The sequence below is a fragment of the Brassica napus genome, chromosome C2 (assembly GCF_020379485.1).
Source record: "Brassica napus cultivar Da-Ae chromosome C2, Da-Ae, whole genome shotgun sequence".
NCBI lineage: Eukaryota > Viridiplantae > Streptophyta > Magnoliopsida > Brassicales > Brassicaceae > Brassica > Brassica napus.
Genome location: NC_063445.1, coordinates 3,576,746 through 3,589,604, shown reverse-complemented (window position 1 = coordinate 3,589,604; position 12,859 = coordinate 3,576,746). Strand labels below are relative to the sequence as shown.

The following is a 12,859-nucleotide window of genomic DNA, read 5'->3' as shown; positions in this document are numbered from 1 at the left end:
ATGCGCCATCATCTCATTGAAGGTCTTAAGGATCAGTACATGACGATTGAGAATCCATTGGATCTTTGGAATGCTTTAAAGCACAGATATGATCACCAAAAGATGGTGTTGCTTCCAAAGGCAAGGCACGATTGGATGCATCTCAGATTCATGGACTTTAAGTCCGTGGATGAGTATAACTCAGCCTTGTTCAAAATCGTCTCAATACTAAGGCTGTGTGGTGAAGAAGTGTCTGATGTGATGATGCTTGAAAAGACCTATACGACTTTCAATCAGTCGAATTCTGTATTGCAGCAGCAATATAGAACAAAAGGTTTTGCCACATACACTGATCTGATCTCCTGTCTACTCTTGGCCGAGGCAAACAATGAGCTTCTCATGAAGAACAGTGGAGCTAGACCGGCCTGGACAGCACCATTACCCGAAGCCCATGATGTTGAAAAGAAAGATCCCAAAGAAACCTACTACGCCCAAGACAACAGGAAACCATACGGTCATGGCCGTGGTGGGTACAAGGGGCGTAGGTGTGACAACCATAACGGTCGAGATAACTACTCAACCGGCCGAAGAGGAAACCACAATAACCGTGGTCGTGGTTCCAATTACGGTCGGGGCCGAGGGAGTTATGGCCGTGGACGAGGTGGCATATCCAAACCATCTTACACGTCCAAGTCATTGTGTCACAGATGTGGGATGGACAATCATTGGGCCAAGAACTGCAGAACTCCGAAACACTTGTGCGAACTCTATCAAGAGAGTATCAAGAACAAGAACCCGGAGGCAAACATGATCCAAGAAAACGGTCATGATAACAAAGGTTATGGATATGATGCTGACGATGAATCCGACAGGGACAACAAAGATGACCAAATGGATTTTGAGACATCTGACTGTCTAAAGGACTAGTTTCTTTCGAATCACATTGTCTTATTGCTTTATGTTTTTTTTGATTTGGTGTTTTTATTTTATGAAATGACATTTATAATAAAAGTTTTAAAGATCTTACAAAGTCTCTAAAGTCTAGTAAATTTTACTTATAGAAATGAATGATGAGATGAGTATACTTGTGGTGGATAGTGGCACAAGTCATACGATCCTTAGAGACAAAAGGTATTTCATGAATCTCACATTGCAAAGTGCAAAGGTACAAACCATTGCAGGTGAGGCCAGCCTGATTGAAGGTCACGGCCAGGCCTATGTGATGATGCCCAAGGGCACTCACCTAGAGATCAAAACCGCCTTGTATTCCCCAAGCTCTAGAAGAAGCTTATTGAGTTTCAAGGACATAAGGTTGAACGGTTTCCACCTTGAAACATGGGAAGAAGGAAACAAAGAATTCCTTAACATAACTTTGATCACCAAAGGCAATAAAAAGATCCTAGAGACTATGCCCGCAATGTCTACTGGCCTTTACTATGCAAAGATCAGTATGGTCGAGGCAAATACCTCAGAGCTATTCACTTTATGGCATAACCGGCTTGGCCATCCCGGAACAGGAATGATGCGAAAACTGATGATGAATTCATTAGGGCACACGTTTAAAGGAGTGATCCCACGAAATCTCACATGTGCTGCATGTGCGCAAGGGAAACTCATAACTAGGCCATCACCAGCCAAGGTTAATAAAGAAACCTTAAACTTTCTGGAAAGGATCCAAGGGGACATATGTGGACCGATACACCCACCTTGTGGGACGTTTAGATACTTCATGGTCCTCATTGATGCATCGACCAGATGGTCGCATGTATGTCTGTTGTCCACTCGGAACCTAGCCTTTGCACGGCTGCTTGCTCAGATGATAAGGCTGAGAGCACATTTTCCAGACTTTCCACTTAAGACTATACGTCTAGACAATGCTGGTGAGTTCACGTCCCAGGCGTTAAATGAATACTGTATGTCCATGGGGGTAAAAGTAGAACACTCCGTGGCACATGTCCATACACAGAACGGCTTGGCCGAATCCTTCATTAAACGTATCCAGCTGATAGCCCGTCCATTGCTAATGAAGTCTCAACTTCCGGTATCAGCATGGGGACATGCGATTTTACATGCTACGGAACTGATTTGCATCAGGCCATCTAGTGAGCATAGATATTCACCATCCCAATTACTTACGGGTCATGAGCCAGACGTGTCCCACATCAAAACATTTGGATGTGCCGTCTACGTTCCAATTGCTCCACCACAGAGAACTAAGATGGGACCGCAGAGGAGGATGGGAATATACGTAGGATATGAATCCCCAAGTATTATAAAATATCTTGAGCCAACAACCGGTGATTTGTTTAAGGCCAGATACGAAGACTCACAGTTTGATGAGTCCACATATCCGTCCTTAGGGGGAGATAACAGCCGGTTGATAACAAAAGAATTAGAATGGTTTAGACCATCAACATCTTGGCAAGATCCTCGGACTAAAGATTGTGATTTAGAAGTCCAAAAGATAATACATCTTCAAGAGCTAGCTAATAGACTGCCAGATACATTTGCTGACCCAAATAGAGTGACAATATCACACATCCCGGCTTGTAATGCACCTGTAAGATTAGACGTCCAAGATGGACAATGTCAAGTGGCTACAGAGTCTAAGCAACGTCTAAAACGTGGCAGACCAATTGGTTCCAAAGACAAACAGCCTCGGAAATCCAAGAAAGGTGCTGGATCCGAAAGCATCAAGGAAACCGTCCAGGACATAGATGGATCGGTCGAGCCAACCATGACGGTTGAGCCGAGTGTACCGACCACACCCGATGATCCGGCCGTTCCTCCAAGTGAGGTCCGGGACGCTGGACTTCACGGGACACCAGAGCCGGACAACCAAGAGATCTCTATAGACCATGTAATGTCTGGAAAACAATGGAACAAAAAAGATATCAACGTTGATGATTTATTTGCATACAAGGTAGCACTTGAGATCATGGATAAAGATGAGGATCTAGAACCCACGTCCATACAAGAATGCATGCTAAGATCAGATTGGATCAAATGGAAACAAGCTATAAACGTGGAGTTAGAATCATTGAGAAAGAGAGGCGTTTTTGGCCCTATAATCTTGACACCTAGAGATGTCAAACCAGTGAGATACAAATGGGTCTTTGTAAGGAAGAGAAACGAAAAAGGAGAAGTGGTGAGATACAAAGCACGGCTTGTAGCACAAGGATTCTTACAAAGACCAGGAATAGACTATGAGGAAACTTATTCCCCTGTGGTGGATGCGACTACATTGAGATATTTAATCAGTCTGGCCGTGAGAGAAAACATTGATTTGCGCCTAATGGATGTAGTTACAGCATACCTATACGGACCACTGGACAATGAAATACATATGAGAGTTCCAGAGGGTATTGAGCTCAAAGATAAGAAAGGTTCTCGAGAACAACATTGCATTAAACTGAACAAAGCTTTATATCGTTTAAAGCAGTCAGGTCGAATGTGGTATAACCGGCTATCCGAGTACCTAACCAAAGAGGGTTATAAGAATGATCCAATAAGTCCATGTATATTCGTAAAGAAATTTGACAGCAAGGGCTATGTTATAATATCTGTCTATGTGGATGACCTGAACATAATAGGAACCTCTGGAGAGATTTCCCAAACGGTCGAATGTCTAAAGAAAGAATTCGAAATGAAAGACTTAGGGAAAACTAAGTTCTGTTTGGGATTACAGTTTGAGTATAAAGCAAATGACATCCTTGTGCATCAAGAAACTTATACAGAAAAGATACTCAAGCAATTCAATATGGACCAGGCACACCCCTTACCGTGTCCTATGGTCGTAAGGTCCTAAGACCTGGAAAAGGATCCATTCAGACCAAAGAAACCGGACGAGGAGACACTCGGATCGGAAGTGCCTTACTTAAGTGCCATTGGGGCCTTAATGTATTTAGCTAGTCATACTAGACCGGACATAAGCTTTGCCGTGAGCTTACTATCTAGATTTGGTTCATGTCCGACCTTAAGGCATTGGAACGGAGTGAAACATCTGTTCAGGTATCTGAAAGGAACAAAAGATCTTGGTTTGTTCTACACCAACCGGCCAGGAGAGAACTTGGTCGGATATGCAGATGCAGGGTACTTATCTGACCCACACCAGGCTAGATCTCAGACAAGATATGTGTTTACACATAGTGGAGCCGCAATATGCTGGCGTTCAACAAAGCAATCCTTAGTTGCTACATCGTCTAATCACGCCGAGATCATAGCCATGTAGGAGGCAAGCCGTGAGCTTGTTTGGTTGAGGAACATGACCGGCCATGTCTTAAAAGAGAGTGGTCTGGCCGTGGGACAAGAGAAGGAGGAGCCAATGATCATCTACGAGGACAATGCAGCGTGCATTGCTCAGCTCAAGGAAGAATACATCAAGGGAGACAGGACTAAGCACATCCTGCCCAAGTTCTTTTTCACCCACGACTTGCAGAAGGCAAAGGAGGTTCAAGTAGTCCAAGTCCGATCCAGCGACAACTCAGCCGACCTTTTCACCAAGTCTCTACCAAACTCAACATTCAGGAAGCTGGTTCATCAGATAGGGATGCGCCGCCTGAAGGATCTGCAGTGATGCCTTCATCAGGGGGAGTGTCATGCGTTGTACTCTTTTTCCTGTCTATGGTTTCCATTTTTTCCCACCTTGGGTTTTTGGTTTTCCTAGAGAGGTTTTAACGAGGCAACATCGTGCATGATACGAGCCCATATGGTTCTAGCATCCAAGGGGGAGTGTTATGAACAATGTGGATTGCTAGGAACCAAAGGCCAAGACCGAGGCCCATAGAGAGAGAGAGAGTCGGCAGCCCAAAGGGGAGAGAGAGAGTCGGCCGCCCTTTGTCTAGATAATGTTTCCATTTATCTTTCATGTTTATCTTTAGGAGATTTTCCTTTTCACTCTAGGATTATGATTTGGATACTTTCATTTTATCTATCCTTTGTATCCCCTATATAAGAGAACACTTTGATTCAGAAATAATAAGATAGAGAACACGATTTTATCTCTTGTTCACAACACTACATTATTTTATAAGAATGTGCTTTTACTTTTAATTTACTACTTAATCAGATTTTCGTAGCTCAGCTTATGTGGCTTGGCGTGGCCTCAACGAAACAACCAGTTGTTTTACGGAGTAGGAATTAATCCAATTACAATTAGATTAATTTTAATTTATTAATTACGACAGTGAACCGGTTAGTTTAACGTTACTTTGTGAGAAAACGTGAAGTAGTTCTCTCTTTATTCCTTCCGTGTAAACCGGTCCTAGGAATTTTGGGACATCAAATTTAGGAACGATTCATTCTCATTTACTTCAATAATTTCTATCCGTTTTGTTTTATAACACTGAAGTAACGTGCAGTATTTTTTTTTTTGGGGGAAAAAACAGAGTAGATGTAGAATCTGAATATATATATTTGTTCAGTGTTCACACATGCTCCACAATCTGGTTAACCGGTAGATTTTTTTCTTATTATTTTGAATAATTTTTTTTATTAATAGGGGTATTCCAAACTTATGGAACTGCTCGTACTAATTTGAAGTGCAAACCACGTATATATCTTCTCTTTGGGTATGCAAATATACTGTAACTATGAACGCATATCATTGTAGGTGTCCAAGAACAATATTACTTAATCTTGTGCACCAAGTGCATCAAACTAAAAATGTGTTCGCGTCTCAATCCGTTTTTCTTACCACTCAACCAAAAGGTCTCGGACTTGTATAAAATTTATAAATGAATTAATGTTTTTTTATGATTTAAATTATGTATGTCAAAGTATATGTTTTACAAAAAAATATTTTTATATTTTTTAACTAAGAGTTATATAAATAAATTTGGATATTCTATCATTTGAAAATTGTATTAAATTAACCGTTAAATATGTTTTTATATAGAGTTATAAGAACATTAAAATATTGCCCTTTTTTCAAAAAAAAAAACATTAAAATATTAAATAAATACATCAAATATATAAGAAACTAACCCTTATATTATACTTTTTGACATTGCATACTGATATAAAATATTATGTTCCTTTATCTCCAACTAGCATCAGTTAATCTCGCAGAAAAAAACTAGCATCGATTATTTTTGTCGAATAGAAATTCATACAAATTTACGATCCAATCAATACAATCGAGTGGATTGAAATATTATTTTAGCGTATAGAACAAATTGTTTTATGCGAATATAGTGAACTTAATACTTATTAGTTATGTAATTACGTCATTGACAAAAAGTTAGTATTTAAATATACGACAAAAATTAAATGTTACCTATATATTATCTAGAGAAATAAATACATTATAAAACCTACTAAATAAATGCACCAAATATACCTATCTAAATATTATGTAAAATAAGATATTCTTTTATCTCCAGCTAGCATCAATTATTTTTTTTCAAAAAAAATATTCATATAAATTTACGATCAAATCGATATAATAGAGCCAATTGAAATATTATTTATCATATAGAACACAAAATTAATTTGAATGCCAATATAGTGAACATAATATTAGTTATGTGAGACCGTCCTCCCAAATAGCTATGTGAGACCGTCCTCGTACGGCTTTAAATAGTGAAATTATTAGATACTGTTCATTAAATATGTGGAGCCATCGCAATGAATTGATTGCTAATTTGGTACACTGGTTTGAAATGAATCTCCTAATATTACCGTTCATAGTTTTTGTTTTCCATGGATCATAAGTGTGAATGGTGACAAAACGGAAGTATACAATCTATGATATTTCAGCTGATAATGATTTCTGATTTGGTTTAGTATTCAATAGAGTTTGATTTGATGATCCATAAACTGCAAACAGCAAATTTTATATATGTGGGATGATATTTATATTTACATGGTCTTTAGACTCTTTCAAGACTGGCTCAAAACATGGAGTGTTATATGGAAAAAGGGCAGAAAACAATCAAATAGAATAAAGAAAATATTGTCTTCTTCAATCCTTTCATTAAAAAAAAAAAGAATAAAGAACTAGTTTGATTTATATGATTGTATAACACAATCATGATTAATTTAATTTTACGATTCAAATCACTGTTGACCATAACGATTCACATATATATAATCGTAATAATTTCTCACAGTCATATCATTCACGCATGGCTTGGTTTTTCAATCATTCACAACTATACTCGATTTATGTATTTATTTTATTTCATACAAAAATAGCCACGGATTAGGGTTTAATGACAAGAACCGATGAATGCATTTGCTCTGCACCAATAACGTTTGACAACAGTTACAAAAAAAAAAAAAATAACGTTTGACATCAAGTTTTTTTGGTCATCTGGTAACTAAAAGAGAACTACAAATTTGAAATACAAAAATAACTATTCTCTAGCCCGTTATTGAACCAACTAGCTACCTCAAACAAACATCCAAAAGAGGAAAAGTAAGCCCTAAACAAAGAAAATAACACTACCAAAATAAAACTTAAACAAGAAAGTTCAAAGGACAAGAGACTTTAGCCAAGAATCTAAACTCTAACCAAAAGAAATTAATTGCACCAAGGAAGAACCATATGAGAACTGTAGAAACGGGAAGGCCGAAAGTGACATCAAGTTATCCATGTTAATCTTTTGTGTTAAAATTATTATTTTCTTTATGTGTTCAGGAACTAACGAAATAAACATTAAAAACATATTGTATAAAATAAACACAGTTTACGGTGCAATTACAACTGTCCAAGCTTTATTATCTCTTGTCGAAGTTTTCTTGAGAAGTTGAGTAATACTACTACAACTAATTATGACAAGTGTTAAGAGAAATTCGTATACAAGAATATGGTTTTCATTTGGCTTAATGGGAAACAAAGAGATTAACCTTAAATGAAAATAATAACACACAGAAATTTATAGTAACTGAAACAGTGAGAATTGTGGGGAGAAAAAGGGTGGGGTTGGGAAATGATGAAAGGCTCACCCTTTCGAGTGAACATAATCACGTTTTCGGCCGCATCAGCTCTCTTAATCTTATTTTAATATTCAGTTATTAAACATTATTTAGTTTCTCTAAGTTTAGACACTTTTCTTCGACGCATTGATCATTATTTCCCTTTGTCTCAAAAGCCTAAATATTGTAAACATAGCATGAAACACTATCCCCTCCCCTTGTTTTAGTTTTCTTGTTGGCTTTTAATTAATATAATAAATAGACTATTTTCTTCCTTTACAGATTTCATTGTTCAAAAAAAAAAGATTTCATCGTTGGACGAGAAAGAAGATCAAAATTCACTGTTGTACTCGTCCAATTAAAGGAAAAAAAAGATTAGGCATACACATGCATACAAAAAATAGTAACCTCAGGAGGTTTAATAGTTTGCAACTTCGGTAATACTATTACTACATTGTGAATGTGAATATTGTGGTGGGTGATGTATTTCTGTTTTTTTTTTTAAATATCAAATATGCTTTATCGATGTGTTTGATAAGAGCATCTTCAATGTATACTTCTATATTTAGAAGTAACAAATAACATTCTTCTAAATTTTCTTTTAAAATAAGAAAATTCTATTATATAGCCATATATTGGAGCAATTTCACTTTTATAATAGAGTTTTTCTATTTAAAAATAATAATATAAAAATTAAAATAAAGATAAATTAGAAATGGTCTAAGTTGTTAAAATTAAACGCGTTAGTAGTTAATAGTAGTACCAGACAATTAAAAATATATCAAAGATATGTTTTGTAACATATTTCTGAATGGGACTAAAACCTAAAACTTTCTTGTATAGCACTTTTCTTTTCTCATTGATAGTATTCATGTTTCCGAATAATTGATGCCACAGGGCAAGAAAGAATAGCATCATCACGTACATAACAAAATCTCAAATCGATCCTTTAATCAAAAATGAGATGATGACAACTGCGAACTTATCCTCCCAAAAGACCGAAGTTTAAGATGTTAATTAGTTGTTAGCTGATTAGTATGATGATAGCTTTAGCTGATATCACATGCACTGAACATGAAATTTGATCATAAACCCTAATTTTGTTAGGTGGTACCGTGTCCAACGTTGTTCACGCGTTTCTTGGATAACCGACGTAGGTTTTTATGGGATGCTTATAGCATAGAAAATTTAAAAAATAAACAAAAACGGACGAGCTAGATACAAGCATGTTATAGGTCCTAATAATTTTTATAGGTGTTAGAGCCAAAAAACAATAAAATTCGATACTCGTACAAAAAATTACAAGATATTTTCATCGCCATATCAATGAAACTTAGTTTGTAGTTTTGTACCATATAATTGAATAAGACAAAAGTAATGTTAACTCGTATATCTATTGTATAATGTAGTCCAAGTCCTTTATAACGAAAGGACATGGTACAATTTTGACATTTATGATAAAGTTTTGCCATGGCTGGGGGTTAATTATCTCATTCAAGTGTGATGTATTATTGAATTATTTGAATTCTCACTGGGTACATATAGACTTACACCTCGTATTCAAGGATCAAAAGATTTATCTTGCCAGTCAAAGTTATAAATAGATATACTAGATGATACCTTTACAATTGACACGAAATTTTTATTGGTAATAAATTGACACGATATTTGCCCCTTTTTCAAAAAAAAAAAAAATGGACACGATATTAATAAAACTAATTTAAAATATATACTCAAATAAAATATTAAATTAAACAAATGATGAGAATTGAGTTTCAGTAACGTGGAGTTGTAAATATTTAGCTTGTACATTTTTTCGACTGAAACTTCTTAAAAGATCCGAATCTGAAGAAAATCTCAAACTCGCGTTAGAAAACATGAAAACAACTTCATTTTAATTGGCCAGGCTACCAAAATTTGAGTAAATTTTGGGATTATTGCGGTAAAAATGGTAGCTTAATTTATGCCTAAAATGATAGAACTAAAGTCACATGACTCTGCAATGTTCACATGGGGCCATCTTCTTATTGACAAAATGACATTAATTGGAGCTTTTGTCCCTATTCTCACCTCTTGTTACCATTAAGATTCGTTTTCTTCTTTCTTATTCTTAAACAAAGCTTATCACAATGCGTTTCGGACTCGAATTGCTAAATTTTATCTTTGAAAATGTTATACTTATAGTCTATTTAGTTCATAATTAGTTGAATGTTGGCAGTGTGCACGATGATAAAATATTGTAATTTTATGGTGATGATATGTTTGAAACTTGAACAGTGTGAACTGACGCAAATGATAATATCTTTGACTGTGGTACCCATATTCGTACCCATGCAGCATATTTATCGGTACTTAATATCTCTATACTCCATTACAAGGTATCCGACATTACTAATGTCACTACAACAAAAATGAGTATTTATTGCGCCGGAAAAACGCTATACTACGATACCATAGCGTTATTAGGTACGCTGTATCATCGACCGCGATAATAGGTCTTCCACTTAAGATAGCGCTTTTCGCTTCCGCTACATTATGTTTTATTTAGATAGCGTTTCCGCTTTTGCTATTTTAATATTTTAATATAGCATTCGTTTTACGATATTGATTCGAAGCCATATACTTTTACAGATTTCTCTTTCGTAGCGTTAATGCTATAATTAAATTAAAATCGTAATATAATAAAATTTAAATATAATAAATATTTAACATAAATAATATTATGCATTAATTATTATTAAACATTAAAAGAGTACATATCCTGTTGACATACTTGTTCAACAACATCCACCAACGTCAACGAACCAAACAACACACCAAAGTTTTAAAACATAGCTATATATGAAACATAGAAGTATCAGACAAATATAACTTTGTCATTAGGCCAAGCCACAGTGGTACCTAAAGCATCGGATATGAATTCAACTTCTGCATTTGGTCTCCAAACTTTTGCATCTCCAATCTTTGCCACTAGAACGAAGACCTTGGAAGCATTTTCACCTAACGGGACAAAGTGGACTCTATCCTCTGGATTTGTGGAAACAACACGGCCCTCAGCGACAGTCTTTCCCAAGTTAAAGCAATCTAACAAGATGCACTTCTTCTCTGGACTTGATTTAGCAGTGTCCAAGCTGTTACTGACACTCTATCACCAAAACAAAAGCATCATGCGACTGCGCATAACAATTCCAATAAATGCTTTACATTCGAAAAAGTTACATGAGGTGAAGATGATAATGGCGAAACTCTTTTTGGAGACTGGTTAATGATATCTATCTTCTGAATTGGCCAAGCGATACTTTGATGAAGTGCATCAGCAATGGTTGACATCTCAGGACTAGGTCTCCACAAATAAGCATTCTTCTTAAGCACCTTTTCAACTTTGACAATTGCAGCATTGGGTCCAAGGGGAATGTTGTTGACCAGTTGCTTGGGATCAGTTGAAAATAAACCACCCTCAGCAATCACATCATCAGAAGTCCAGTCAATGATGAGTATTTTATCCGGTGATGCTTAAGACATGAATAGTGTGTTACACCATAATTCAAACAGAAAACCAATTCATACAAGATTAGAGAAATAAGATGTTTACCGATGAAGCACTTGTGTGACTTTCAGGTGTGGTGCCTTGGTCGTTATCCAGTATTACTTTGTCTGCTGGCCATGCGATTTTGTTACCCATTGCTTGTCCAAGTGAAAATATAGTTGTGGTTGGCCTCCAGACATAAGCAACAGCTTTTGTTACAACATTGACAATAACAGCAGCTGCTCCAGGTCCAAGAGGAACACACCCAATTTTGTACATTGGTTCAGTTGAGCAGAACTCTCCTTCCCCAACAACAACATCATCTGCTTCACACCAATCCAGTAATTGACACCTCGTAACTACTTTGCTACCACTGGAAGTCTCAGCCACAGAATCATCACACTATTTTGACAATAAAAATGAATTTGAAACTGATTAAAAATTTCATAACATCGTCAAAACAGATGAGTGAAAATTAGGTAACCTTTTTGTCTTTAGCTATTCTACGTACTTCATTCTGCAGCTCTTCAATCTTCTTGAGTAATTGCACCTGTGTCTCTTCAAGCTTCTGCACATGAGTGTCTCTAGCCTGAACGAATGCTAGCTTTGTAGCAGTAACTCCTCTTCCCATCCCTCTGACTCTTCCATTCTTGTCTTTACCTAACACTTGAATCACAACATCATCTTTGTAGCTATTACTACATGTGGATCCCATTTCAGTATCAATAAGATTAAATATTAGCAACATATTGTACAGTAAATGAAATAGCAAGACATTACCATCTCAGAGCTAGGCGAATCATTCCTTTATGGCTGGTTGTGTGGGGTATCTGCGCCTTTCTTAGCTCCCTGTATTTGTCACTGTGAATCTGTACAAAAATTCAGAAAATCAATATTTATTTCACACCGTGTATGCAAATAAAGAGATTAAAAATGAATCACAACCTTAAATTCTTCGGTAGTCTTACTCTTCATCCATTTCATCCATTATGTCATTGACTGGAATCCCTGTCCTCTCCTCGCCAGTGTGCTTATCCCTTTCCCATCTTGAGAGGCCACATCTTGGACAACTTGTCATGTCCTTGTATTCCTTACGGTAAAGAATGCAGTCGTTTGTGCAGTCATGAATCTGATCGTATCCAAAACCAAACACTTTCAAGAATTTCTTCACCTCATCTGTTGAACGCGGAAGGACATTATCTACTGGAAGCAGGCCGTGAACTACCGTCAGGAGCTGGTCGAAGTAATTCTCAGACATACCACTCTTGACTTTAATGCGGTAAAGCGCCATTATTGCTGAAACCTTCGTGTATTTGGGACAGCTAGAGTACAGTGGAGTTTCTACATCTTCCAGTTTCTTCCTAAACTCTGATTCCTCCTTACTATCACCTTCTTCTATCTGAACACTTTCTACATCGTTGTTATGGGGCTGTG

The 12,859-nt window shown here is 36.7% G+C and overlaps 1 protein-coding gene across 1 annotated transcript; it reads left to right on the top strand.

The window, feature by feature from the left end:
* Positions 1-906, top strand: LOC125581768. Its single transcript, XM_048747746.1, has 2 exons — positions 1-671; positions 852-906. Exons 1-2 carry the CDS (start codon positions 1-3, stop codon positions 904-906), a joined length of 726 nt encoding a protein of 241 aa, XP_048603703.1.
* The last annotated feature ends 11,953 nt before the right edge of the window (positions 907-12,859 follow it).